Source organism: Phodopus roborovskii, unplaced genomic scaffold (assembly GCF_943737965.1).
Source record: "Phodopus roborovskii unplaced genomic scaffold, PHOROB, whole genome shotgun sequence".
In the NCBI taxonomy this organism is placed as follows: domain Eukaryota; kingdom Metazoa; phylum Chordata; class Mammalia; order Rodentia; family Cricetidae; genus Phodopus; species Phodopus roborovskii.
In genome coordinates, this window is record NW_026126407.1 from 57218648 (window position 1) to 57244906 (window position 26259).

The 26259-nt window shown below is 48.0% G+C and overlaps 1 protein-coding gene across 1 annotated transcript in view; it reads right to left on the minus strand.

Moving 5' to 3' along the window:
- Window positions 1-26259, minus strand: part of LOC127218771 (uncharacterized) — an 84232-nt gene that overhangs the window by 13792 nt on the left and 44181 nt on the right. Inside the window, 11 exon segments of the mRNA XM_051179753.1 lie at window positions 50-209; window positions 5993-6062; window positions 8247-8518; window positions 11157-11322; window positions 11825-11857; window positions 11860-11947; window positions 11949-12067; window positions 12070-12132; window positions 15696-15762; window positions 15812-15887; window positions 18244-18360. Of these exon segments, the coding sequence (XP_051035710.1) occupies window positions 50-209; window positions 5993-6062; window positions 8247-8518; window positions 11157-11322; window positions 11825-11857; window positions 11860-11947; window positions 11949-12067; window positions 12070-12132; window positions 15696-15762; window positions 15812-15887; window positions 18244-18360 (1231 nt within the window).

Below are 26259 nucleotides of genomic sequence, written 5' to 3' on the forward strand. Positions count from 1 at the left end.
TTCCAGCCAATTTGCCCCCTGCAGAGAAGCACAGCTCTTTTCTAAGGACCTGTGCACCTGGGAGGGGGGTCTTTTGCAGCAGGATGACACTGGCTAGACCATCCTTAGCAGTCAGTAAGCTGGTACTGACATGGAAATGGGATTCTTCCATCTCTAGGACAAAGGTGCTTTGGGTCTCATCCTTGGAAAAGTGTAGCAAGAAGTGTAGCCTTCAGATTTCAGCCAGATGGTGCTTGGCTCCAGACCGCTCCCAGAGCCCCATTAAAGGGACCTACAGCTTCCTGAGATGAGCAGACTGATAAAGGCTCCTGAGTTTAGACAGGCCCTGGGCTTCAACAACAGCTAACAAGGATCTAGTTGTGGTATCGCTTGGGACCACAGAGGGCAGTGTTGCATAAGGACAATGCTCAGAGTGGTTAGACAGGCTCCAGGCTGACTCTCCTAGTTATGCGTTGACTTAGTGACAGTTAGATCCTTGGCTTAAGATTATTATGGATAAGGATAAGGATACTTGCTTTTTTTTTTTATGGAATAGCATGAAAATTGTATGAAATGATGTGCTATCTTCTGGGCTGGTAGAGTGATTCTGTCACTTAGTGTATCTAGCCTCCCAGGGAAGAGCCCTATAAAGGTTTGGGGGAAAGGGACAAGAATTGGTGTTCATATTTTGGGGTCAATATTTTCCTCATTCCCCTCCAAGTCTAGCTGTTATTACTGGGTGAAGAGCACTGGCTATACTTTCAGGGACTTGGGTTTGACTTCCAAGCACTCTTAGCACCTCATATCTGTCAGTAACTCTGGTCCCTGAGAACCCATGGCCTTTTCTGGCTTCTGAAGGCACCAAACATTATATGATGTCCAGATATACATCATATGTTGCAAGCAAAACACCCACAACACACACAAATAATAAGAGACAATAAGAACCAGAATGGCCCTTTTCAATAAGCGGAGAGGCAGGTTGGCATGTTCAAGCTAAGCCTCACCTGGTACAAACAATCCAAAGACACAAAGAAGGATGTTCTGTGACTGACTGCATGGACATGTCAGGGTAGCAATGTGAGGATTTTTAAAGAAATTTAGTGATGAAAAATGAAAGGGAAAATCTAGGCAGTGGGCATAGAGGAGGGTGATGAAAATTTAACTCAGTTTTGTATTTGAAAAATTTCATAGGAATATGTTGGGGGCTGGAGAGATGGCTCAGCAGCAAAGAATGCATACTGCTCTTCCATAGGACCCAGGTTCAGTTCCCTGTAGAGTAGCTTTTAGCCTGTTACTCCAGCTCTGCAGATAGATATACAGATATACACATACACATAAAAATTTAAAACAATAATAAAAAAGTAAGGTTACAAACAGAAGTAGAAGATTCCAGATCTTGAGTTGGCCTTCAGATTGATTTGGCCTACAACCTGACTTTGAAAAGAAAATTTTACTTTGGGGGATGAGAGGGTATATGTGCATGAGTGTGCATGTGTGTAGTGACTAATGTCAAATGTTTTCCTCACTCATTTTTCACCTTGTTTTTTGAGACAAGGTCTTTCACCAAACATGGAGCTTGTTGATTGACCCAACTAGCTGTCCAGTGAGATCCAGGGATTGTCTGCTTCCCCTCCCAACACGCACACCCTTGGATTATAGGTGTGTGCTTTTATCTCTGTCTGTCTATCTACCTAACTATCTATCCATCCATCTATCCATTCATCTGAGACAAGTCTCACTGTGTAGCCCTGGCTAGTCTGGGACTCTCTATGTAGACCAGGCTGGCCTTGAACTCACAGAGATGCTCCTGCCCCGGCCTCCTGAGTACTGAGATTAAAAGAATACACTACCACACCTGACTGTGCCTGGCTTTTTATGTGGGTACTAAGAATCCAAAATCAGGTGCTTTTCACCCCCCATTTGATTGTTATCAGTCTTGTTTGAATATTTACACATAGACCACAATAGCTATTGTCCTACAGTGACAGGACCCAGTGGCTACACCAGGGACAAGGTGGCTTGTGGTTTAACCACACACCCCTGCATTTGCTTTCTGGCTTTTTCAGCCCAGTTTTCAGACTTCTGTTCAAGGATAACAAAAGTGCCACAGTACAATGCATCCTGTGCAGCTCTGGGTCCTGTCATGGGTTTAAACCCAAGACTAAATACTTAAAATACCTTACTAAACAGTTGGAAATTTTATTATCCAAGTGTTATTTCAGCATTCAAGTTTGTACCAGGCCTGGTGACATGGGAAATCTGAGTTAGGGAGAGTAGGGAGAGAGTGGTGGTGAGTTCAAGGTCAGTATGGACTACATAGTGAGTGTGATGGTTTGAATGAAAACGACCCTATAGGCTCATAGGGAGTGGCACTATGAGAAGATGTGGCCTTGTTGGAGGAAGTTGTCACTGTGGGGGTGGCTTTGAGGTTCAAATGCTCAAGCCAGGCCCAATGTCACTCTCTTCCTGCTGTCAGATCTGGATATAGCTCCTTTTCCAGCATCATATCTGCCTGCATACCACCACAATGGACTAGAGCTCTGAAATGAGAAGGCAGAGGCTTGCAGATCTCTGAGTCCAAGGCCAGTTCCATAACAGCTGAGCTTTGGCAATGAAGGAAATTATCAAAAACAGAAAGCTGGTGAAGATGTGTTTGAACAAGGGGCCGTGTCCCAGCCCCAGCAAGAAGCAGAATTTGGCAGCTTCGGCCATGTGGTTCTGGCCTTAGAATTAAGGATACAAAAAAGGGTTATGGAATCTTCTACTATAGCTAAGAAAAGCTGCTGAGGCCAGGCATGTGTCCCTGCATGGAGGCCTAGAGAGCTATTGTGTGAAGCTGTGAAGCCCAAATTGTGTTGGAGACCCCAGGATGCTGGAGATGATGGAGTTGGGTTTCTTGCCAAAGACAGCTGCTAATAGGAGGGGAACCAGCCCAAGAGAAAGAGGAGTGTGTTGCAGTCAACCAAGCTGAAAGGAGTGCGAGATCTGAAGAGCGTTTTCACATCAGACATGAAGATGCTGAGTTGGAGTTTGCCCAGCTGTTTTCAGACTTGCTTTGGTCCAGCATCTCCTCCTTATGCTCCCTTTCCTTCCTTTTGGAATGGTAATGTATATCCTGCGCCATTGAATGTTGGGAGGATGTGAGCTGCTTTTCATTTTGATTTTATAGGGGATTACTGTTGAGGTTGCATGAATCTCAGAAGAGACTTTGGACTTTTAAACATTGTTGAGACTGTGATAGACTATGGGGACTTTTGAATTATAAAAACTATGGGGATGTTTTGCATTATAATATTACTACCAATCTGTGGGGGCCAGGGAGTGGAATGTGGTGGTTTAAATGAGTCAATAGGCTCACTGGGACTGGCGCTGTCATTGGAGGAAGTGTGTGGGCTTTGGGTTTCAGATGCTCAAGCCAGGCCCAGTGACACTCTCTTCCTGCTGCCTTCAGATCCAGATGTAGAACTCCCAGCACCATGTCTGCCTGCATGCCACCATGTTTCCCACCATTATAACAATGAACTAAACATCCAAACTCTAAGTCAGTCCCTAATTAAATGTTTTCCTTTGTAAGAATTACTATGGTTATGGTGTTTTTTCAAAGCAATAGAAATCCTAATGAAGACAGTGAGTTCAAGACCAGGCTTGGCTACATAAACAGACTGCCTCAAAATTTTAAAAATGGGGCTAGGGCTGTAGCTCAGTTGGTAGATGATAATGAACTAGACCTCTGAACCTATTAGCAAGACCCAATTAAATGTTCTCCTTTATAAGAGTTGCTGTGGTCATGCTGTCTCTTCACAGCAACGGGACCCTAACTGAAACACCTGGTTCCCATCCCCAGCACTGCATAATTTAGGTGTGGTGTTGTACACCTATATTCATCTGAATATCTCAAATCAAAACAGCACTCAGCTACATGAGACCAGGTCTCTAAGGAACTAAACATCCTGATTTTTGTAATTATATTGTGTTTTATAAAAATTCTAGTTCTACAAAACACGTGAGGTCTTTAGGAGTAAAGATATAGCCTCATTAACTCAATTACACTGAAAATGTGTAGTCTGCTCTGTCTCATGGTGACTTCTTTGTTGTTGATTGAGACAGGTCTCATATAGCCCAGGCTAGCACATAATGAGCTATGTTGCTGACATTGAACTTGACCTTCTGCTCCTCTCACTTCTACCTCCCTAGTGTGGGGGTTACAGGTGTGCCACCATGCCTGGATCATGGAGTGCTGGGGCTAGAGCCCGGCGCTTTGTGCTACCCACTAAGCCACTTGTGAGTGTCCAACAGTAACCTGCTTATGGCTGACACTAGTCTAAAAAAGCTTGAGTAAGAAACTGAGGTTCTCCCTTAACTGTAATGCTTAGAAAACATCCACTCAGGGAAGGCGTGCATACAGTGTGTTCTCTAAAAACAAAGGCAGGCTTTGGATGAAGCCTGTGGCTGATAGGAAAATGAAGTGGCCAGGGATTGGGGTGGGAAGAGTGTAGCTCAATGGTAAAGAGCTTGGCTAGCATGCACAAGGCCAGGAAGTTATAGGCAAGTCAAAGGGGAAGGCAACAAGGACAGTAGGAGGGAAGGAGAGGGATGGGGGGGGGGAAGGGGGAGGTACTGGCTAGGTGGCTGGCCTAATCGTTCACTCCTTACCAAGTAGCTGATCTATACTGGACCCTGTGCCAAGAGTCAGTGTTCCCTGTAGGACCTCCTTATTTGGGGCCTCAGAGACAGACAAGGACACGAACAGTGACAATGCAGAGGCAGCCTGTAGCTACGGTCTAACAAGCCATCCTATCTACCCAGGCCTCCTTGTAATGCATACAGGGTGGGGTGGTGGAGTTGGCTCTGCTCAAGGGCCAGGGCATCTGCTGCAGCTGGTGGGGCACACCAGGTTCGGGGAGTGTCAGGCATCAGGCGCCAAGATGGGGAGACCTCCCAGCTCCAGAGGGTCCCCTGGGCCACTCTGGAATGTAAACATTGGATATTTGGGAAAGTCAAAGCCTGAGTTTTGGGGGTGGCCCACTGAGGGCCTCTGACAGACAAGGGTGTACACACACCCAACAGCCCAGGCTGTACAGATCTGCCTCTGGCAGTGGCTGTAGCAGACACTGAGCGGGGACAGCAGTCCAGGAGGGAGGGGAGGTGGTGCCCACCCCACAGCAGCAGCTCTTTGCTGGAAGCAAGGAGAGAGCTGGCATGGGAGCATCTAGTTCAGCACTACCCTGGGTGAGAGGGTTAGAGGCCCCAAATGTGAGCAGTGTGGTCACAGTCACCAGGGCACTGGGTCATGGGTCTCAGCGCAGGGTCCACCAAGCTCTGGCACCAGGAACTAGTTTCTTGTTCTACGCCCTTTACCTCAGTTTCCCTATAAAGGACTAGAACTGGCTCTGGACTATGTGTCTTCCAAGGCATAGCAGGAGCCCTGTGGGGTGTGGGCAGCGGGACTTGCTTGGGCCCCCAACCTCCTCCCAGGAGCCCTCCACTAGCCTTTCCACCCGTCACTTATATGCGGGGCCATGGCCTCTGCAGTTGAGGCTGTTCTGTGTACCCAAGGGTGTTCAGCAGCTTTCCTCTCCTAGCTTAGCAACCAGAAATTTCCCCATAGGGTATACCTTTAACAAGTGGGGACTGAGTTCAAGAAGGGGAGCTGGTAACCCACACTCCCCTTAACAGGAAAGCGTCCCAAGCCCCAAGCCAGTTCCACTATGACCAGTGGCTGGCTGGGGATAGAGAAAGTGTGTGTGTGTGTGTGTGTGTGTGTGTGTGTGTGCGTGTGTGTGCGTGTGTGTGAGCATGTGTGTACTCATGCATGCTGCTCCAGAGGCTAGGGAATTTTTAAGAACTTGGTAAAGCCACTCTGCCTCTCTGAGCTTCCCCGTTCTGTTATCTCAGTGGATTGTGATGGTTTGGGGATCCATCATGTCTCATTGAGGCCCAGCAGTATCCAGATGCCAGTTCCCCTCCTCCTAGGCAGCCCCAGAGCCATCAAGAGTTCTTACCTTCTTACCTGTTGGCATGGTTCTGGCCATGGACATGGAAGAATAGAATATCTTGGTCCAGAGTTCTCGGAATAGTAACTGAGGTAGGGAAGGGAGAGAGAAAAGACATATACTGTTGGGGTGCTGAGGGCCCTAGATATCAGTAGAGATTGCTATGTGACTCTCAGCCCCAGAGCAAGCTTGCAGGCCCTGGCTCCTGGCTCCCCCTGGACACAGGACGTATGGGCAGGGCACAGAACCAGACGGACTGGGGAAAGGAGAGTCTGGTATTCTCAGTTGTGGGGCACCAGGAGCTGCCTCACCCTTCTCAGCAGAGTTGTGGAACAGATAGCAATGGCTGGAGGTGAGTGTTGACACTGGGACAAGGCACAGAGGCAGGAAGAAACATTGCCAGGGTGCAGCCCCATGCAGTGGGGGCCACAGAAACACAGGGTTGAGTCCCCACTCCCCTGCCTGCTTGCCACATGAACTTGAGCAAGTCACTCAAACCTCATGTGTGACCCACATTTTCACAGCCCCCGGTGTCCCAGCATCCGCAGCTAACAGCATGGATCTGTTCGAACCCCCACCTGTCCTCAGCTATTTATGGAAATGAGGTAAACGATTCCCTACTGTGTGTCAGAAGTTGAGGTCATGCTAGGAGAGAATCACAGCTTAGGTCTGAGCCCAGAGGGGATGGCCAGTGCCTCGAAGCCCAAGCCTTGATTTCTTCATCTGTAAAATGGTTGCAGCCCACCCACCTCAAGGCAGCACCCAGGTGACATCACACCCAGAGGAGCTGGAGGCAGGAGTGCACTGGGGTTAGGAAACACTCATGTTTTTCTTGCATCATCCCATAGTCAATCACACTCATCCGCTATGCTTACAGTAAGGAGAGGGGATGCGGATCTTATGCTTGGGGGCTCCTGGCTGCCATGACAGCTAACACTGAACAGGAAGTGTCATTGTGGGCTGGATCAGCTAGGCATAGAGAGCTATGAGGGAAGGGGGCGGCTCTCTGGGTCTAGGATCTAGTATAATCCCCAGCAAGCCCAATGTCTTCTCATGAGTGATCTCAGGCCCCATGAGAGCAAATCCCCCATTATGCCAAAGATGGAAACATTTCAGGTCAGAGAAAAATGATCTAGATGCTAGATCCAGGGTCTGTAGTCCAGAGCCAGGGCCTGCATCTATCTGGAGGACAGAGGAAGGCAGAATGTAAAGTCAGACTCTGGAATCAGACTGGCTGAGTTCAAGGCCTGGCTTCATTATGAGCCGGCTGTGTGGCCAGTGATTCCACCTCTCTGAGCTGCAGAAGGAATGGAAGGAGCCAGAAGAAAAGCATGAAGGGAGGAGGGGGCAGTGCTCTGAGGCTCTGATGGTTAATACTGGCTGTGAATTTGACAGGATCTAGCATTACCAAAGAGCTCAGTCTCTGCACATGGCCCTGAGGAACTTTGTGGAACTGGTAACTGAGGTGGGAAGATCCATCCAGAATGCAGGTAGCAGAATCCCACGGGCTGGGGTCCACCCCACCCCCAGACCAAATAAAAGGAGAAAGTGACACGTCTCATTCTGCTTCCAGACTGGGTTTGGGACTCATGCGCGAGACTGCTGCTTTACTTTCCCATGACAATGAAGTGTAAGCCACGGGCAGTCTTCCTCTTTTAAGCTGCTCCTATCACTCTCACAGTGGCTCTTCCAGAGCTGACTTCCAGCGAATGAGAGAGCTGTGTAGTCCAGTCGGGGCACTCACACATGGCAGTAAGTGGGGTCACTGCTGGCTCCTACATTCCCCTTCTAATTATGGGTTGGACTGTGTCTCCACTCTACAATCTTACCTCTCATACCTGTGAGTATGACCTTAGAAAATGGACTTTACAGGTGTGACCAAAGAAAACAAGGGGACAATGGAGGTTTTGGGATCCCAAACCAATCCTGGTGTCCTTGTAGGAGAACAGATAAACACAGAAGGGAGGTGGTCCCTTGCAGACAGAGGACGGGCTGGAATGATCTGTGTAGGTAGGGCACATCCTGCCAGCAGAAGTCCCTTGGGACTGCTGGAGGGAGACCAGACCACCTGTATTGTGATCTTAGATGCCTTTTTAGAATTCAGAGTAAAACTGCAGCTTCTAGCCCACTGCTAGAAACCTCTAAAGGGAAGCCTGCAAAGGATCAGGTTATCTTGGTCAGTCCTAGAGCCCAGAGCCCCCTAGGCCTGCCTGAGTCAAGGCTGAGACGAGATCTGGGCCCAGGGATGCTGCCCTCTGAATCTAAGCTCACCCTGTATCTGTAGTTCAGCATGCAGGTTGTCCTCATCCAGAAGCCCAGCCAGGAGCCTGATTTGCAATAGGATCTCACTGTCATATTGGCTATGGCCCCATAGCTCCAGATGGCCATCATGGGCCCAGTAGTCTACAGAGCAGTTGATGGATATAGGGCCTGTTGAGATATATGTGGAGTGCTCAAAGCTGGTGACACCATCATAAACCACAGAGACCTTTGAGGACATGGTAAGGACAGACCATCCCAAGCTGGCCACACCCCCAGAGCTCCTAGGATTTCAGGACCAAGGCATGAAAAGAGCAGGCCTGAAGTCATACAGGTTCCCATCAGTGAAGTAGGGTGCAGAGAGTTTCCAGGGAGGGACCCAAGGACAACAGCCAGAGGGAGCCTCACATTCACGCTTCTAAAAACTCAGTCTCAGAAAATGTTTAGCCGTGGGTGCATGATGAGCTTGGATAGAGTGGTGTCACTCACAGCAGAGTGCCCCTGGAGGCCCATCCCCACTGGGTACTACCATGTACCTGTCCCCAAAGTGCCACCCCAGCTTCTGAGGCCCCAAGGTGTGACCTGCTCTGCTGGAATGTCCCCATCCTGGGCTGCCCTCCAGGCCTCTGCAACCTCCTTCAGGGAACCTTATGGTCAGGTAAAATGGCTATGCAAAGACAGAGGTAGCTCTGTTTCCCACCCCTCATGTGTCCCTCAGAGCCACATCCAGTGGGACAAGCCTGTACAGCCACTGAAGCCTGGGCAGGCCTGTAACCAGTTTCCCTGGAGAGCTCTCACAAGGTTGGAAGGCAGTCCTAACTATGGGCCCTGTGTGCAGTTCATCCTCAGCATGGGTCCTGGAGCTGGGACAGGGCAGACACCATTCTAAACTCAGCACATTGGTCTGTAAGAAATCAATTCCTCATCTGTACCCAGCCAGGGGTAGCTCAGAAATAGCAGAGCCCTGGAGTCTACCTGACACATGATAATTAGAGTGCTCACTACCCTGGCTGCCATGGCAGAGGCTGGTAAGAAGCTCTTAGGTTCTGGGCTGATGTCAAATTGCAAAGGGATAGTTCATGGACCACCAAGAGGAACCAAGGCCCTGTGGAGCTGGAGACCAGTGCATGTCAAAGAGTAAAGGGGGACTGGGGGCAAGGACCACAAAGGTCAGTTCAGCCAGGGCTTCAGCCCTTGCCTACACTGCCAGAAGTCCCCAGTGTTATGCAGTGTTAGCCCCTAGAAGGACTCCCTACCCAGCCAGAGCCCCGGTACCTGGAGAGGCCACTCTTCAGTGTTCCTGTGGCACACACCCAACAGCTGAGGAGGTAAGGTGTCCCCACTGCAGGAGACCTGTGGAGGCAGCTGGTGGGAAGTGGGTATTTCTTCCCCAATCTGACCCCAAAGAAAGCATCTATGCATTCTGACACTAGGCACTGTTATAGAAGGTTCAGTGACTGTCAACAGCTCACCTTGCAGATGAGGAAACAGGCACAGAAATCTACATGCACTCTGTGATGGTTTGGCCAGTCCATAACAGGCACAAAGGTGACTCCATGTTTGTGTGTGTATGTGTGTATGTGAGTGTGTAAGAGTGTGTGAGTGAGAGTGTGTGTGAGTGTGTATGTGTATGAGTGTATATGAGTGTGTGAGTGTGTATGTGTATGAGTGTGTATGCATGTGTGTGAGTATGTGAGTGTGTGTGTGTATGTGTGTTGAGTGTGTATGAGTATGTGTTTGGATGTGTGAGAGTGTGTGTATGTGTGTATGTGAGTGGGTGTGAGTGTATATGTGTGTAAGTGTGAGTGTGTAGTGTGTGTGTGTGTGTGTGAGAGTATGTGTGTGAATGTGTGTGTGTAGGGGGGATTGGACCCAAGACCTCACACAAGCTAGGTAAGCATTTCATCACTGGAGTCACAACTATAGCCCTCTTTTCAATTTTCTTCTTGAGCTGGGTGGTGGTGGTACACGCCTTTATAATCCCAGCACTTGGGAGGCTGGAGGATCTCTGTGAGTTCACAGCCAGCCTGATCCACAGAATGAGTTCCAGGACAGCGGAGGCTACCCAGAGAAACCCTGTCTTTAAATGTCCTTCTTCTTCTTCTTCTTCTTCTTCTTCTTCTTCTTCTTCTTCTTCTTCTTCTTCTTCTTCTTCTTCTTCTTCTTCTTCTCCTTCTCCTCCTCCTCCTCCTTCTCCTTCTCCTCCTCCTCCTCCTCCTTCTTCTTTTTCTTCCTCCTCCTCCTTTTCCTCCTCCTCCTTCTTCTTCTTGAGACAGGGTCTCACTAAATTGCCCAAGCTGGCTTTGAACTTACAATTCTCCTGCCTCAGCCTCCCAAGTAGCCAGAGTAATGAGCCTGCCTCTCCAAGCCTGGCTCTACTCTTCCAACCACATGAGTGACAATGACCATATGAGTGACAGTGAACATATGAGTGATAGTGAACATATCAGTGACCATATGAGTGGCAGTGTATGAATGTGGGTGGCTTCCTTGTGATGGCTGCTAGCAATTGTCAACCTCAGAGGATGTAGAATCAGCAAACAGCTAAATCTCTGGGTGTGTCCCTGAGGGATTTTCTAGATTAGGCTGAATTGGGACGACCTGCCTGAATTTGAGTAGCAGCATTCCCTAGGCTATACTCTGGGACCGAATCAAATGGAGGGAGTGAGCTGAACACCACCACCCACCTCTCTCTGCTTCCTAACTGTAGATGCAGTGAGACCAGCTGCCTCATGCTCCTGCCTTATGCCTTCCCTACCACCACGGACTGTGCCCTAAAACTGTGAGCCAAGACAAACCTTTTGCCAGGTACTATACCCCAGCAACAAGAAAAACACCTATTTCACTTGTCTAGCCTACAAGGTCCCTTGATTTCTGTCTGTCACATTGGGTGAGCCAAAGCCCTGCCCCTTCCTTACCCACCTGGATGTGCTCTTGGCCTTATATGGAGAAGGGGATGGCCCTGTGTCTGTGGCTGGGCATGGTGAGGCCTGAGGGATCAAGGTTGGCATCCATAATTCCATCTGTGCTGAGCGGTTGGAGGACTCCTGGGCACTAGTCACTTGCGCCCCAGCCTTGGAGGCCATTTCTATACGTGAGATACCAGAACAGATGGCAGTGGGTGGGAGCAAAGAGACCATTAAAAGGGCCCAGTGCAGCCTGCTGTGTCAGAATGGAAGCTAGAATTCGGCAGGACTCCTGAGCCCCAGAAAGATCCTAGAGTCCCACTGTCCCCAAAGACAACTTTTCCCATCCCCCAGAAGTGCTAAGTTCATCTGCAATTCCCATCCATATTTAGGGTCAGACCTTTGTCCTCGTGGGCCCCCTGTTACCAAGAAAAAGGCCCTGGTGTTATAACAAGGGGCTGGGGTGGCCATTTATCTTCACATTGCTGAGACATCTTGGGTCTCTCCAGGAGTCTAAAGAACAGCCCCTAGGAACTAGGACAGGAGGTCAGAGCTGTCTCACAAGCATAGGTCACAGAAAGGTCTGGAGCCACAGCTTTGGCCTCCAGGGGTCCTTTTTGCCCCTGCCCTTGGCTCTAGAGTCTCAGACTCTGGGAAAAGACACACAGATGAGAACCCTCCTACCCGCATCACCCAATGGGCCCAAGTTGTGAGTCAGTTGCCTGAAAGCTGACAATGCCCAGGATCCCAGGTACAGGTCCCATCCAGGGCCAGGCTGATCAAGTCACGGTGGATGCTGGCCTGGCCCCCCGAGACCCCTGTGGTCTCCAGTGTAGGTGTGCTGAGGCCCTCTCAGCAGGAGCTCTGCTGGCAAGGCCTGGCTGTGATTCTGAGTGAGGGTGCAGGTCATGCTCTGCAGACTGCTGTCTCCTCATGCTTATCCTGTAGGAGGAAGGTCAGCATGGCTGAGTCAGTGGACACTGTGTCAGAGCCTGTGGGAGAGGGGAGGGAGGAACAGAATATCGGGTGGGAAGTTGCTAGATCTGTGCCACTGTGAGGCCAATACATGTAGAAGACTGTGGTACACCAGCCTCATCAGGGTGCTCTGGGGCCACATTACTAAAGACAGCTAGCCTAGTGAGGGATGTCTGCTGACTCCTGCCCTCCATTCTCACCACAGACCTGCTGTGGTAGCCGGATGTACAGTCAGCAGCATAGCACCAAGGAAGCTCTGGTAGACTCAGCCTGGAGTTACAAGCTAAGGAAGTGTCTCTGAGGGGGCCTCCTGTGCAAGGAAGATTTGCACCTGGAGGCTCCCAGGGCTGTTGGGACAGCTCAGCACTATTGCAGGGTCCACAGCTCTCCCAATACAACTTTCTTGCAGAATGAATCTTCCAACATCTCTTCACAAACTCCACAGTGCTCTGAGGGATGCTGCCATGCTGTGGCAGTAGAGTAGAATAGCCTAGGAGGCAAGCCTCTGCACATGTCTGTGAGGGGGGGTTCTAGGCTGGGTAAGCGGATGTGGGAAGACCCACCCCAACTATAGGCAGCACCACCCCATGGGCTGAGGTCCTAGACTAAATAAAAAGAAGGCTCTGACTTTGGAAGCGATGAGACCAGCTGCTACAACTTCCCTGCCATGATGCTGGAACCGCAAACTATGGACCATACCCCTTTCCTTAAATTGTTTTTGTCGGGTATTTTGTTATAGCAATGAGAAAGGTAAGGAAGACACTTGTACTACAAAGTGCAAGCTTTTATCTCCATCCTTGACAAGTGGATAGCAAGGGTCAGATGCTATGAGGATCTTGAAAATAAAATGCTAGCCAATCAGGTTTGCAGCCTGGGAACAACCCATGTATGGTTAAATGAGATGTTTGACAAAGGTTCAAAAATAATTTGGTAGAGACCAGAAAAACTTTTCAATAAATAGTGCTGGAGTATTTAGATATCTAAACAAATTGCTTCAGCTATTTTAAGTTAAATAAAGACAGGCTGGGAATGTGGTTCTTGCCTTGCATCCATAAAGCCATGGTTTCTCTCTCTGGTGTGGTGGCACACACCTTCCATCCCCTCCCACCCACAGGGAAGCACAGCACCCCCACAGTTTGTAGAAAAGCAGAGAAGTTGGGTCTTGAAACCTGGGCTCCAGTGCCCTGTGGGAAGGATGTGTGGTCGCATACACCTTGGAGGAAGGGTGCCGTCTTCAAATGTACTTGGGTTGGGTCTTATTGTGAAACCGTGACCTCTGGAGCTTGTTAATGCTTCACTCCTTCAAAACACCAATTCAAATGAGGAGGGCTGAAACCTGCAGGCAGAGAATGGACAGCCTAGGAACGAAATTCTATCTCAGATAAAGATCCTTGCAAGGATGGGGCGGGAAGGAACCCCAGCTAACTGTGCCTCTGTTAGAGTGTGTGCCTACAGCCTACAGTGAGAGAGACACTGACTTCTGGCCACTAAGCTTGACTTCCTCAGAGATGTCATGGAGGTTCTGAAACCGTGGATTCCAAGGCTGAGCACAAATGCCAATCTATGGCAGATCATTGCCATCTGAGAAGGAAATAGAAGGGGGAAGGAGGGGACTGGAGAGATGGATCAGTGGTTAAGAGCTATGGTCCCTCCTCCAGAGGACCCCAGTTTCTGGGCTCTGTAAAATGCCCATACAAAATAAAAGTAAGTCTTTAAAATCTTAAAAATGCCTTCAAAAGGGAAAAGGCAAGAAGGAAGCTTTTGTTGGTTTGGTTTGTTTCTGAGACAGGGCGTCACCATGTAGTTCAGGCTAGCCTCAGTCAAGATCATCCTGCCTCAGGCTCCCAAGTATAGGATGACAGGAATGTACCACTGGACCTGGACAGAGCAAGTGTGCTTGTAGTGGGTTTGTGCTTTGGCATGAGTATAGAACACGGGCATCCTCCTCCCCCAAGGCTCAGGGGCCAGAAGCTTGGGGCCAGTGTGGTAACATGGGGGAACACTTGAAGCAAGTGGTGTAAGGGTAGTGAGGAGACAGCTGGGCAGGTAAAAACACTGCTCACACATTCACATGAGAATGACAAAGCAAAAGAAAGTGTCTCCAACTGGCAGAGGGAGGTTGGATTCTTGGTGCCATTTCCAAAATTCCCTGATGTCTACAATGATGTCAGAATAGCCAGTCACGTGGCCTAACGGTCACACATCTGACTTCAGAAGATTGAAAGTGGGTCAAAATAAAAAGCACTGCTGGGTAGTGGTGGCACACACCTCAGGAGGCAGAGGCAGGCTGATCTCTGTAAGTTTAAGGCCACCTAGTCTACAGAGCTAGTTTTAGGTCAGCAAAGGCTTTGAAAGAACCCTGTCTCAAAAAACCAGACAGATAGACAGATAAAGCACCATGGGAGGGGGCTGGAGATAGGGCTTAATGGGTAGAGTGCTCACTGAGCATGCCCAGAGCCCTGGGTGCAAACCCCAGCACTATGGAAACTAGATATAGTGGTCCACTCCTGTAATCTCAGAACTCAGGAGGTAGAGACAGGAGGATCAGGAGTTTAAGTTCATCTTTGGCAACATAGAGAATAGGAGACCAGCCTGGGTTACATATGACCCTGACTCAGAAAACAAAACAACACAAAAACCCACATGACACAGCCTCAGTCTGAAAATCCCAAATGTTCTAAAATCCAAAACTGGTGGAGCACTGACTCCACTGTGGAGCACTTTGGATTTGAGGATTAGGACTCTGTGCAGATACCAACCCCAAAGGCCCCAAAACACAAAAACACTCCCACCCCAAGCATTTCTGGTGAGGATTCTTTTAAAATAAAATTGGGAGTGGGCCGCAAACCAGCAGATGTGGGGCTGAGAGGACAGCCAGCACCGATTGGATCCTGGGGATAAACTCAGTTATGTCGTGCTTGGCAGCAAGCACACCTGACTGGGTCTCTGGTCCAGGTAAGTGCTGCTGGTCTGTTCTAGACAGTATGGCTGAGAGGCTCTGTGCCCAGGCGCCCCCTTTAGAGGTAGACTGTTTGTTTGAATATTAGCAGCACTGACATGCCCTGCACAAGGGAGTCTTTGCCGTGTTGTTAGTAGGAGACTCTCTGCCAAGTTCTCTTGATGTCGAAGTCAATCTACCACGGGCGTTCACAGAAGCAACTGCCCAAGATGCCAAAGGCATCCTTGATGGCTATATCTGGAATTAACTAAAACCCAGAGGCTGGACACACCCGAGAGGGACTTTTCTTAATTAAATAATTTGAAGTGGGAAGACCCACCTTTGACCTGGGCCATACCTGTTGACAGCCTATATAAGGACATGGAAGAAGGAAGCTTTTGCTCTCTGTCGGCTTGCCCTCACTCTAGATGGTATGTCCATCCCTTCACTGGCATTAAAGAATGCTTCTGTAAGATAGCCTCATGGACTGAACAACCTCTGGAATCGGCCCTTCTGCTGGTAGATAGCCATTGTTGGGTCAGCTGGACCACAGCCTGTGAGGCACTCTAATAACCCCTATACATATTCACTCTGTCAGTTCTCCAGAGGACCCTGACTGTCACAGTGTTTCTGGGCTCTCACCTTCTCTGAATGTCATCTTCTGCTTTAACACACTCCTGAGACTAAAGACACGGGGCACTTTTGTGCACTAGCCACTGAGTGCTGGCCAAGGCTCCACAGGCTGAGGACCCAGCCACTCCGCCTCCCCTCAGTGTCTTGAGGAGCAGCTGTGCTGAGGCCTGGTCCAGCAGCACCTTAGAAAACAGCTGTACCCTAGGAGAAATGTGATGGGGACTGTTTTGGTCTTCTGCAGGCTCAGATGTCCCCAGCAGGAGGTGCTGTTTAGGGAGAGTTGCAGAATCTTTGGAGGGTGGAATCTTGGTAGAGAAGTGGGTCACTGAGGGCTTACCCCACTTCCTGTCCATTCTCTGTTGCCTTATCTACCAAGAAGTTAGCAGCGGCTTCATACCCCTGCTACAGCTTTGGGCTGCTCTCTCTGTGGGGTACTGCACCCTCAAACGGTAAGCCTGAATAACTACCTTCCAAGGGGCTTCCAGAAGCTATTTTGTTCCAGAACTAGGAAAAGTAACAAAACACAGAGATGGTAAATGGGTGGCCATTCCTGGAAGTCCTGGGGAGACCGTTGCAGTGGTGTTCTACCAGGGCTTCACACAAAGGGAGACAGGGAAGTTGGGCACCCAGACCATAGGCTTTGGAGTCAGGCAAGCCTAGGTTCAAAACCCAGGGGTGCTACTCTCTAGCTGTGTGCCCAAAACATGGAGACCTCTCTGACTGTCCAGTAGGAAATCGGATAGAAACACTAACTCAGGTACAAACCCTTGTGGGACCTTTCTCCACACAGAAAGCCATCTATGTTCCTTCTCAATGGGCCCTTACCACTTCCTCCATTTAGAGACAAACAAAGCAGGTCTTGAAGAGAGGCTGCATCTCAGTGGTCCCTGCCCTCCCAGGTCCCCAGCCTGGCACAGATCTGGCTGAGCAGTGAGTCAGATGGGAACTGGTTGTGCAAAGACTACAAGCAAACAATACAATGGTTCCATCCTCGACTCTGCTTCAGTGCTGTTACAGATCAGTCTTAATGACACACTGCCCCATACACAGTCACTGCCAAGCACCTTATCAGGCCCCCTCCCAGGAGCCCTGTGAGGGCTAACCCTGCCATAATCTCCACCATCCAGATGAGGAAATGGATGCACAAGGCAGTGACTGGCCAGGAGCGCATATATTACTGTTTGTGCTTATCTTTACAATGCCTCTTCTGTGACGTGGTTTACAGCTAAGTGAACTTGGACTATTTGAGCTGGCTCCTGGCCCCTCAACAGGTTTTGTTCATGGTGACAAGTGAGAGGAGTGCATTCCTGAAGCCTGACATTACATTTGTCCTGCTGGCGCGAGGGGTGCAGCTTTTTTCATCACAGCGAATTCTGTGCCGCACTATGGGACATCTTCCTTTGAGTGTCAACACAGGGCCAGCTGTGTTTTCTCCAGTGCCCAGGCACACAGCTATGTGGACGTGTGCTTCCTTAGAGCTACTACAGATACTGTCATTGATGTCATTGGTTGGTTTTTCTTTTTTGTACTGGCTGCCAGAAGCTCACTAGAAAGCACTCTAAATCCTATAGCATTGCATTTCCCTGCCAGTGTCACTTTAAGCACCACCCCTTCCCTTCTACTTTTCATTTCCCATCTTGCCAGTTGCTTCAAATGTTTTATTTGTTAATGTAGAGCGAGGCTGGTAAACCAGTTTTTCCACTGGTTTTTACAGTCAGGTTTTCCTGGATGGCAATCCAGCTCTTTTGTTTCCTAGTAGCCCACACTGCTGTGTTCTCAGCCTGTCACCATATGGCCTCAAAGCTTGAGAACTCCGGTCCAGACCTCGATGGAGACCCTTCTAGGTCCTGACCTAGAACAGGCCCTGTCACGGTGACAGATGTGCACTCATGTTTAATAATCTGCCTCGAATCAGTGTGGCAATCACACTTTTAATCCCAGCACTTGGGAGGCAGAAGCAGGTGGCCCTGTGTGAGGTTGAGGCCATCCTTCCTGGTCTACATAATGAGTTCTAGGACAGCCAGGGCTACACAGTAAGATCCTATTTCAAAATAATAATCATAATAAAATATTTTGCCTCAAGTCTTTGTAGATGGGGTAGGGATATAATCAGACATATGGCTGAGAAGCTGTGGAATGGAAGTCCTGGGAGCCGGAGGAAGGAATAACTGTCCTGGTCCAACCGAGCCCCAGCCCCAGGTTCTAAACTACATGGCATTCTGGGTATGCCAATGAATGGTCAGAGAGGAGCAGGGCAGTCTGGTGACTTGTTTCTTCTTTTGGGAAAGACATGATTTGAGGTACAGTCTCTCTTTGTGCCCCTGCCTGGACTCAAACTCACAATTCTCCTGCTGCAGTTTCCAGAGTATACGAGTAAAGGAGTATGTGGAAAGCTAATGCCAACCTCCTGTCCTCTCAGAGCCTTTTTATCAAGAATGGTATACCATCACTGACCCAGGTCTCTCAAGAATCAGGGCCTGTGGGGGTGGCTTCTCCCAACACTAGCCTTGGTCCCTGGAGGTCCTAAGGCTTTCTCAAGGTATGCAGGGGTGATTACCTTGCTGAGGTGACCATGGAGGACAACTGCATATGAAGGGTTCTTGGGTTGCTGAAGACAGCTTGGCAGAGGGAGACTCTCATGTTCCAGCCCTGGTGACTCCTCCTACATTGCTTGCTAGTAGAAGCAGTTTATGGCCAGACACACACCCAGACAGGGACATGTCCACTCTGTGTTCCTTGTGAGGAACTGTGGCAGCCTGAACCTGTAAGAAGGCAGAGGGCAGGAAGCTGGAAGTGATGAAGGGTCAGCAGAAGCCTGGAAGAGCATGACCTCCTTCTAAGAGACACACCAGCCCAACACAACTCCAAGGGCCCCTGATGACAAACAGGAGAAACCAGGCCAAGGTTCCCAACCCCAGCTCCTGAGTCTGCGCCCAGAGCACACATCTGTATTTGACAGAGTAGAGGAAGCAGCAGAGGACACCTAAACTGGCACGTGCCTGTCACCTCAGCTCTTAGGAGGCTGAGGCAGGAGGATCATGAGTTGGACAACCCATGAGCCACAATGGGAAACCTTGCCTCAAAAAGAGAGACGAGTAGAGAGGAAGGGGGATGACTTGAACTCCTATGTGTAGCTGTGGCCAAGAGCTTCCAGAACATGCCACTGTCCCCTTCTAATTTCTCTGTGTTTCCCAGGAGCCCAGCAGGCTGTACGGTCCCAGACCAGTGAGTGTGGCTCCACATGGGCAAAACTTGGTTCTTTAGCCAGATATGGTGGCACACACCTATAATTCCAGCACTGGAGGCTTGAGATAGGAGTTTTACTTATTTCAAGTCAGCCTGGGCAATATACCAAGACCCTGAGAGGTGCAGAGGGTACATAGGTACATAAAGTGGGTTTAGTGGTGCATGGCTGGGATCCCAGAACTCTGGAGGTAGACACAGTAGGGTCCAGAGTTCAAAGCCATCTTAAGCTGCATATTAAACTCAAGGCTAGCATAGGACACATGAGATTCTGTGTGTCCTTTAAAATACACACACACACACACACACACACACACACACACACACACACGGGGGGGGGGGGGAGTGTCCATCCTGAACAGACATAGCACCACTGTTCCATCCCTCCATTCACACCCACTCTCAGCCCACAGGAGCGGAACGGGCTTTATGAATGGCTCTGAATGAAAGGCTGCCCACTCATGCTGCCTCCGCTGGTCCTGAAGTGCACTCCCTCTGACCACAATGCCACACTCATGAACACAGAGCATGGACTGACTGCCTGCTTCACACAGCTATGGACACCTCCATTTTCCAGCTAGCAAAACTGAGGCAGGACAGAGTGAAGTGCTGAAGCCAAAGCCATAAAGCTGTTAGCAGGGGTGCTGGAAACCAAATTTGAGTTTATATTTTCTTTTTACATTTTTAAATTTTATTTTTATTTTATGTGCATTGGTGTTTTGCCTGCATATGTGTCTGTGTGAGCATGGAACTGGAACAGGAGTTAGAGCTGCCATGTGGGTGCTGGGAATTGAACCTGGGTCCTCTGGAAGAGCAGCCAGTGCTCTTAACTGCTGAGCCATCTCTCCAGTCACCAAGTTTATATTTTCAATTTGTGCAGTTTCACATCTAGAAGTCTTTCTGGACTCCTTCTTGATAGTACAGTGTTCCTGCCCAAGAAGTCCTTCCCAAAGGATCCCATGTCTGTGGGTATAAAAGAGGTGGCCCCACAGGGTGTGGCACTATCAGGAGGTATGGCTTTGTTGGAGTATGTGTGGCCTTGTTGGAAGAAGTGTGTCACTGTGGAGGTGGGCTTTGAGGTCTACTATGCTCAAGCTATTCTCAGTGTGGTAGACAGTTCACTTCCTGGGATCGAGATGTAGAATTCTTAGCTCCTTCTCCAGCACCATGTCTGCCTACATGCTTCCATGTCCTGCTGTGATGAGAATGGAATAAATCTCTAACACTGTAAACCACCCAATTAAATGTTTTTCTTTGTAGTAGTTGCCTCGGTCCACAGCAATAGAAACCCTAACTAAGACACCATGGCTTTACCTAGACACCAACACAGGACAAGGTTGGGAGGAAAATTAGAGTTCTCTCCACATCTAATGGAGAAACCCAAGCCTTCATGCTCCAAAGGTAAAGACCACTTGGCCTAGGTGATGACTGAAGGTCCCCTGCTATCTGGCCTCGATTCTTCTGGAGCTCCAAGCTCTTCATCCCCTCCTCCTATCCACTCTTCCCTCCTGTGGAATTGCAGGTGTGTACCGCCATGCCTGAGTTAAACTGTGCTGAAGATGGATGTCAGGGCTTCATGTACACCATGCAAGTGTTCTACCAACTGAGCCACAACCCTAGTCCCCTTCAGTAGACTATTAATACCCCTTTTCCTCACATGGGGAAGAGTCCCATCTCTGACCTGGGATGTGGTATTGTGTTTGATAGAAGCTTATATTTCTTCATTGAAGTCAAGTGCTCCTTGTCAACAACGCCTTGTGAGATCAAAGCCACCATTCAAGTGGAGGGTCTGGGGAAACATCTAGGAGGAATTATACCCTTCACTCTTGAAGGCCCTGCTCAGCTCCCCCAGCATGCTCCATGTTTTGTTTTGTCTTATTTAGGGATGTGTGTGTGTGTGTGTGTGTGTGTGTGTGTGTGTGTGTTTCTTTAAGAAAAGGTCTCAGGCTGACAAAATGGCTCTGCAGGTAAAGACACTCCCCTATAGTCCTGATAACCTGAGTCCTAAGGGGCTTCACAGTGGGAGGAGGGAACTGACTTCTTCAAGTTGTTCTCTGATGGCTACACATGCACAGGACTCATTAGTTAAAGGTACTATAATTTCTGCTGGGTCCCTTCCTGTCAGTTGACAAAGTCTTAATTTATCTTTTATAATCAAGTCAGAGAGATTTACTATATATGTTTTTAGTTTTTTATTTTGTTTATGTGATAAAATATCCATTCTGATATGATATCTTCCCTCTGCATCAAAATCCCTGAAGGATATTCTCTAGATGGTAATATAGCCAGAATATAGTCTAGTTTTGGATCCACATGGGCTTCTAGTATCCTCTTTTCTACCCATTCTAATTCCTTTTCAGCTTCAGTTGATAGTATTGGTGGACTATTCATGTCCTTGTGCCCTTTTAGAGCCATTTTCAAGTTTTTCAAATCATGCCCTTCTACTCCAATAATGGTTTGCAGTTGAGAAATCTCTCCTAGTAATTTTTGAAGATCATTAAGGGTCTGGTAGCAATCTCTCCTGGTCTGTACTTTTTGTGGTCTAATTTTCTATAGACCTATTTTATATCCTAAGTAGTTGATAGAATCTCCTTTTTGTATTTTTTCAGGTGCAATTTGTAATCCCCAGCGAGGTAAAACTTCCTTTACTTTCTCAAACATTTTTTCTAATATTTCTACTTTAGAATCAGCTAACAATATATCATCCATGTAATGGTAAATTATGGATTGTGGAGACAGTTTACGAATTATTTCCTACAGTTTTTGCACAAAATATTGGCACAGGGTGGGGCTGTTTAGCATTCCCTGTGGCAAAACCTTCCATTGATATCTCTTCATCGGTTGAGAATTATTGTAATTAGGTACCGTGAAGGCAAATTTCTCTTTATCTTGTTCTTGTAAAGGTATAGTGAAGAATCAATCCTTTAAGTCAATAACTATAATAGGCCATTCTTTAGGTATCAAAGAAGGCAAGGGCATTCCAGGCTGTAGAGAGCCCATTGGCTGGATAACTTTATTGATGGCTCTCAGGTCTGTAAGCATTCTCCATTTACCAGATTTCCTTTGATAACAAATACAGGTGAGTTCCAAGGGCTGGTAGATTCCTCCATATGTCTAGCATTTAGCTGTTCCTGAACCAGGTTTTCTAAAGCCTCTAACTTCTCAGAAGTCATAGGCCATTGTCTTACCCAGACAGGTTCCTCTGTTAGCCATTTTAGGGGTAGGGCTTTGGGTTCCTCTGTTTGTTTGGCACTTGTATTCTGTTTTTGTACAGCCTACATATTTGGTGTCTGTTTTGTGTGGTACTTTATAATATTTTTCCACAATCATGAGGTCGTTTATGGTTCCTATCTAATACTGGAGGAATGTTAATCTGTGCATTCCAATCCTGTAATAGACCACAACCCCATAAATTTATTGCTATATCAGCCATATATGGTCTCAACCTTCCTCTCTGTCCTTCCTGTCCTATACATTCAATCCATCCTGTGTTCTGTTTTACCTGAGACAGGGTTCCAATGCCTAAGAATTGAACATTTACCTCTTGTAGGGACCATCTAGGAGGCCAAGATTTATTAATTATGATAGTTACATCATCACCCGTGTCAACAATGTCTCCAAACAGCTGTAGGAATGGTGGCTCCTGGAGGCAGACTACCCGTTGACCTCTGCACATGTATGTCTCTCCCAGCTCTGCACAGGCCTGACCCATCCCTTCTATAAGACTATCCACAGGAGCCTGGAGGGGTGCCTGGTGGCTTGGAATCTGAGCAGTGTAAGTGATTTTCCAATCCAGTTGTCCCTGTTCAGTTTTATCACCTCTGACCCAGACAATGTTTCCCTGCCTGGATTCTCTGTCTGCCACATGCCCCTGCTGCTGTCTGATTGCAGCCACAAGAACCTTTACAAGAAGCTCACAGATTGTTCCACTCCTGCTCTTCACAGCTTGTCTTAGGATGGCAAGCCTAACCCTGGTCTCTGCTGCCACAGCTGCTTCATCCAGGCCATCCACTGCCTAGCCTGCATCTTTCCTGATCAGGACCTCGGGTACATTCTGAGGTTGGAGCTGTCACTGCTTCTTTAGCTTCTGTTCCCTCTGCCATCTGGGTAGTCACCTCAGGTCTCCTGGTACACTTTCCTGCCTGCACCCATAGTCCTTCTCATCCCCACTCCCAGTTCAGCTTTGAGCACCTACATGACATGTGCACTACATTCTCACTATCTTTCTGCTCATATTGGTTGTTACGCCGGTCTATAATGTTCCCATGGTTTCTCCCAGTCACCATCTCTCCACACCAGAAGGGGTGTGCTGCATAATCGCTTGAGGAGTCACTGTAATTTAGTTAGTTTGATGCTATTTATAGTCTGTTAGCCTTCAGAGCTAACAGTGTCTCTTTTAGGCCTGTGGGTTCATGGCCTCTGTCACAGCAACTTCATGCCCCTGTTCAATGTGAAAGCACAGTAAGCAGTTGTTTAGTGAGTACATGTGACTATGTCCCAACACAACTTTATGGGGCTGGAGGGCAGTTAAGAACACTTCCTGCTCATTTGGAGCACCCTAGTCCAGTCACCAGCAGCCACAACCACCTTTAACTCTAGTCCCAGGCAGGTGGTGGCCTCTTGCAGACACATGATTTAAAACCCAAGTAGCAGAAGCCAGAGTCAGGAGGACTTCTAGGAGTTTGAGGCTGGTAAAATTCCAGACAAGCAAGGATTATATGGTGAGATCCTGTGTCAAAATAAAATTTAAAAAATACATAAAAATTAAAGCTTGTTTAAAATCCAATAAAGAAAACTAGCTACGTGGGCCAGTGCGTGGGCTGCAGTCTGTAGTCCTGATCTGCAAAGCGTTAGCACACTCACCCTAGACTCTTGCCTGTGTGTCGTTACAGGTTTGTATCCCTGGGCCTCAGTTCCTTTTCCTGTTAAGTGGGCACCGTGTCCCTTTTCACACAGCAGCCACAGCTCAGAATATAATTGGTAACCTCCCCTAAGTACTTGCGTACGACATGGTTGCCAGGCCTCCTCGGACAATTTTTCCCGACCCTCTGGGGCAGGGGGATCCCCACAATCTCCAACAAGCTTTTATTGAACACCTATTGTGCACAAGGAATAAAATAGTGCTTCTCTTCTCCAGGAAGGAAGATGGAGCCAAGCAGGCAGTGGGGGCCGAGCAGATTCCAGATTCCAGGACTAACTTCCCATGAGTCAGGGCGCCTGTCAGTGGTTGCTCCGGTCCCTGAGGGGAAACAGTATCAACTGCCAAGCCAGACACCTGCAGGGGTGGTTCCCAGTGGCTTTCATGGGTTCCTCAGCCAGAGATTGCCGAGTGACACTCCAGGCCAAACACAGCCACACGTGTGTTTTTGGCCTGCCTATCTTGAGAATTAAGAGATTTTAGACGAAGCCAGGATTTCTGCTGTTTATAAGAAAAGAAAAATAAGAAGGTCTGGTCTTGCTTAGACTCAAATCCCAGCTGACAACATCTGGCCAGGAGCCAGGGCTGGAGAATCCTCCACTTACTGTCTTCCCACTGTCTTCTGCTCGAAGCTGTGCCTTGGCTGGGAGGTAACTCCGTGGGAGAGTGATTGCCTAGGCGCTGAGTGCTAGCCCTGCACTCAAAAAAGAACCAAAAGATTTTGTCACACACATTTTCCTCTCCGGCTGCTTCCTTTCCTGCCATCTTGGTTCCAAGATAAACCATGCTTGCTTATACAGTGTGAGCGACTGTGTATGAGTCCCAGGGGCAGGCGGTCAGAATTCTCTGTAATACACACAGGAATGGTATCACTGGTGGCCAGCAGCAGCTGAGTTAATAATTGATATTGTGCTTCCTTTTGTTGGGTTACATATTGCCCCAAATGTAGCAACTTTAATCATGATTTTCAGGCCCTGAGCTCAGAACAGCAAAGGAGTCTCACTGAATTAAAACTGGAACCAACACCATTGCCTGCAGAAATGGTTTGGAAAAAGCCCCCCTTTTCCCATTCTGCTCCAGAGGCCATCTGCATTCCTTGGCTCTTCCAAAGTTCACTCTCTGTGTGTTTGACCATGACCCTCCTGCTACCCTCAAAGATGGAAACCTGGCCCCATCTCCAGATCCCTGAATCTCCTTTATCCAGAAGGCCATGTTGAAATAGGTTCCCATGGGATGTGCAGAGACCTCTCAAAGGTAGGGGAAATGTTCTGTTCTTGTCCTTACAGGAAAACAGAGAACACCCACCTTCAAACAGCCAAAAGACACTGAACATGTAGGTACCTACAGAAGATAGCTCACCAGAAAGAATCACTTAATGAAAAGGAATCTGATTTATGCTAAAAATATTTAATTCTAGTAAATTATTTCTATGCAGGAATCTATTTCTCTTTACTATCTAGTATTCCTCTAGTCTCAGTTCATGTAAACCAGTGCTGGCTTTGGAGTTGGATTTGGCTTTCCTTCCCTAAATTCAAGCATGTTGTTAAGATTGAATTCACAGTTTCTGCCTTATATCAAGAAGCCAATTTGTGTATGGCAGAAGAAAACAAAATCTGGGGCCTCATTTGCTTATACACAATTTTCTCTCTAAAATCCTAATTTTCTCATATACATTTTAGTGCTTATTATGGCCTTTCCCTATATGCATACCTTAAAACTTGAAAATTTTACTTTGATATTGATGTTTAAGTTTTCTACGAGGAATAATAACAATTTCTAACAGCAATCCTGAACTCTCCGGAAAGAAGGGGCCCCACTTCGTCATTTCCACTTGACTCACCTGATGCATCTGGACTACAAACATCACCCTAAAACAAGTTTGAGACTGTTTTGCTCGAGACAACTCCTGACTAGCTAGATGTTATGGTGCACCTACTTATTACACCCTGGCCAGAATTTCAGATAGAACTCCAGTCAAGCATTTCCTGCCACACAGTGACTAGCTACATATGTCACAGCCAGTCCTGTTGAGAAATTTGGTTGCTAAAAACTTTCTTCCTACAGGATCCCATGGAGCAATCATCGTCCCATTTCAGCAGGAAGTAATCTTAAGATAATGACGCCCCCTTTCCCCACTCTTGGAGTTTAGGGATAATATTCATCTTTTCAGGGTTGGTTTTAGTTACTTAGGGTTGGGTGATGCTTAGACTTGGGTATCTCTTTTAGGCAGGGGTAGGGTATGGTTGGGAAAGGTATGGTTTAGATGGGATATAGGTAAACTTGCCTATCTTCTTACTATTTTAGTAACAATGAGATAATACAGCTTACATTGTTATAGATTCTTAAATGTGGTAACCTATGTAAAATTAAGTTTATATTCTCTTCCTGGAAGAATTGTATATTATGTTTTGT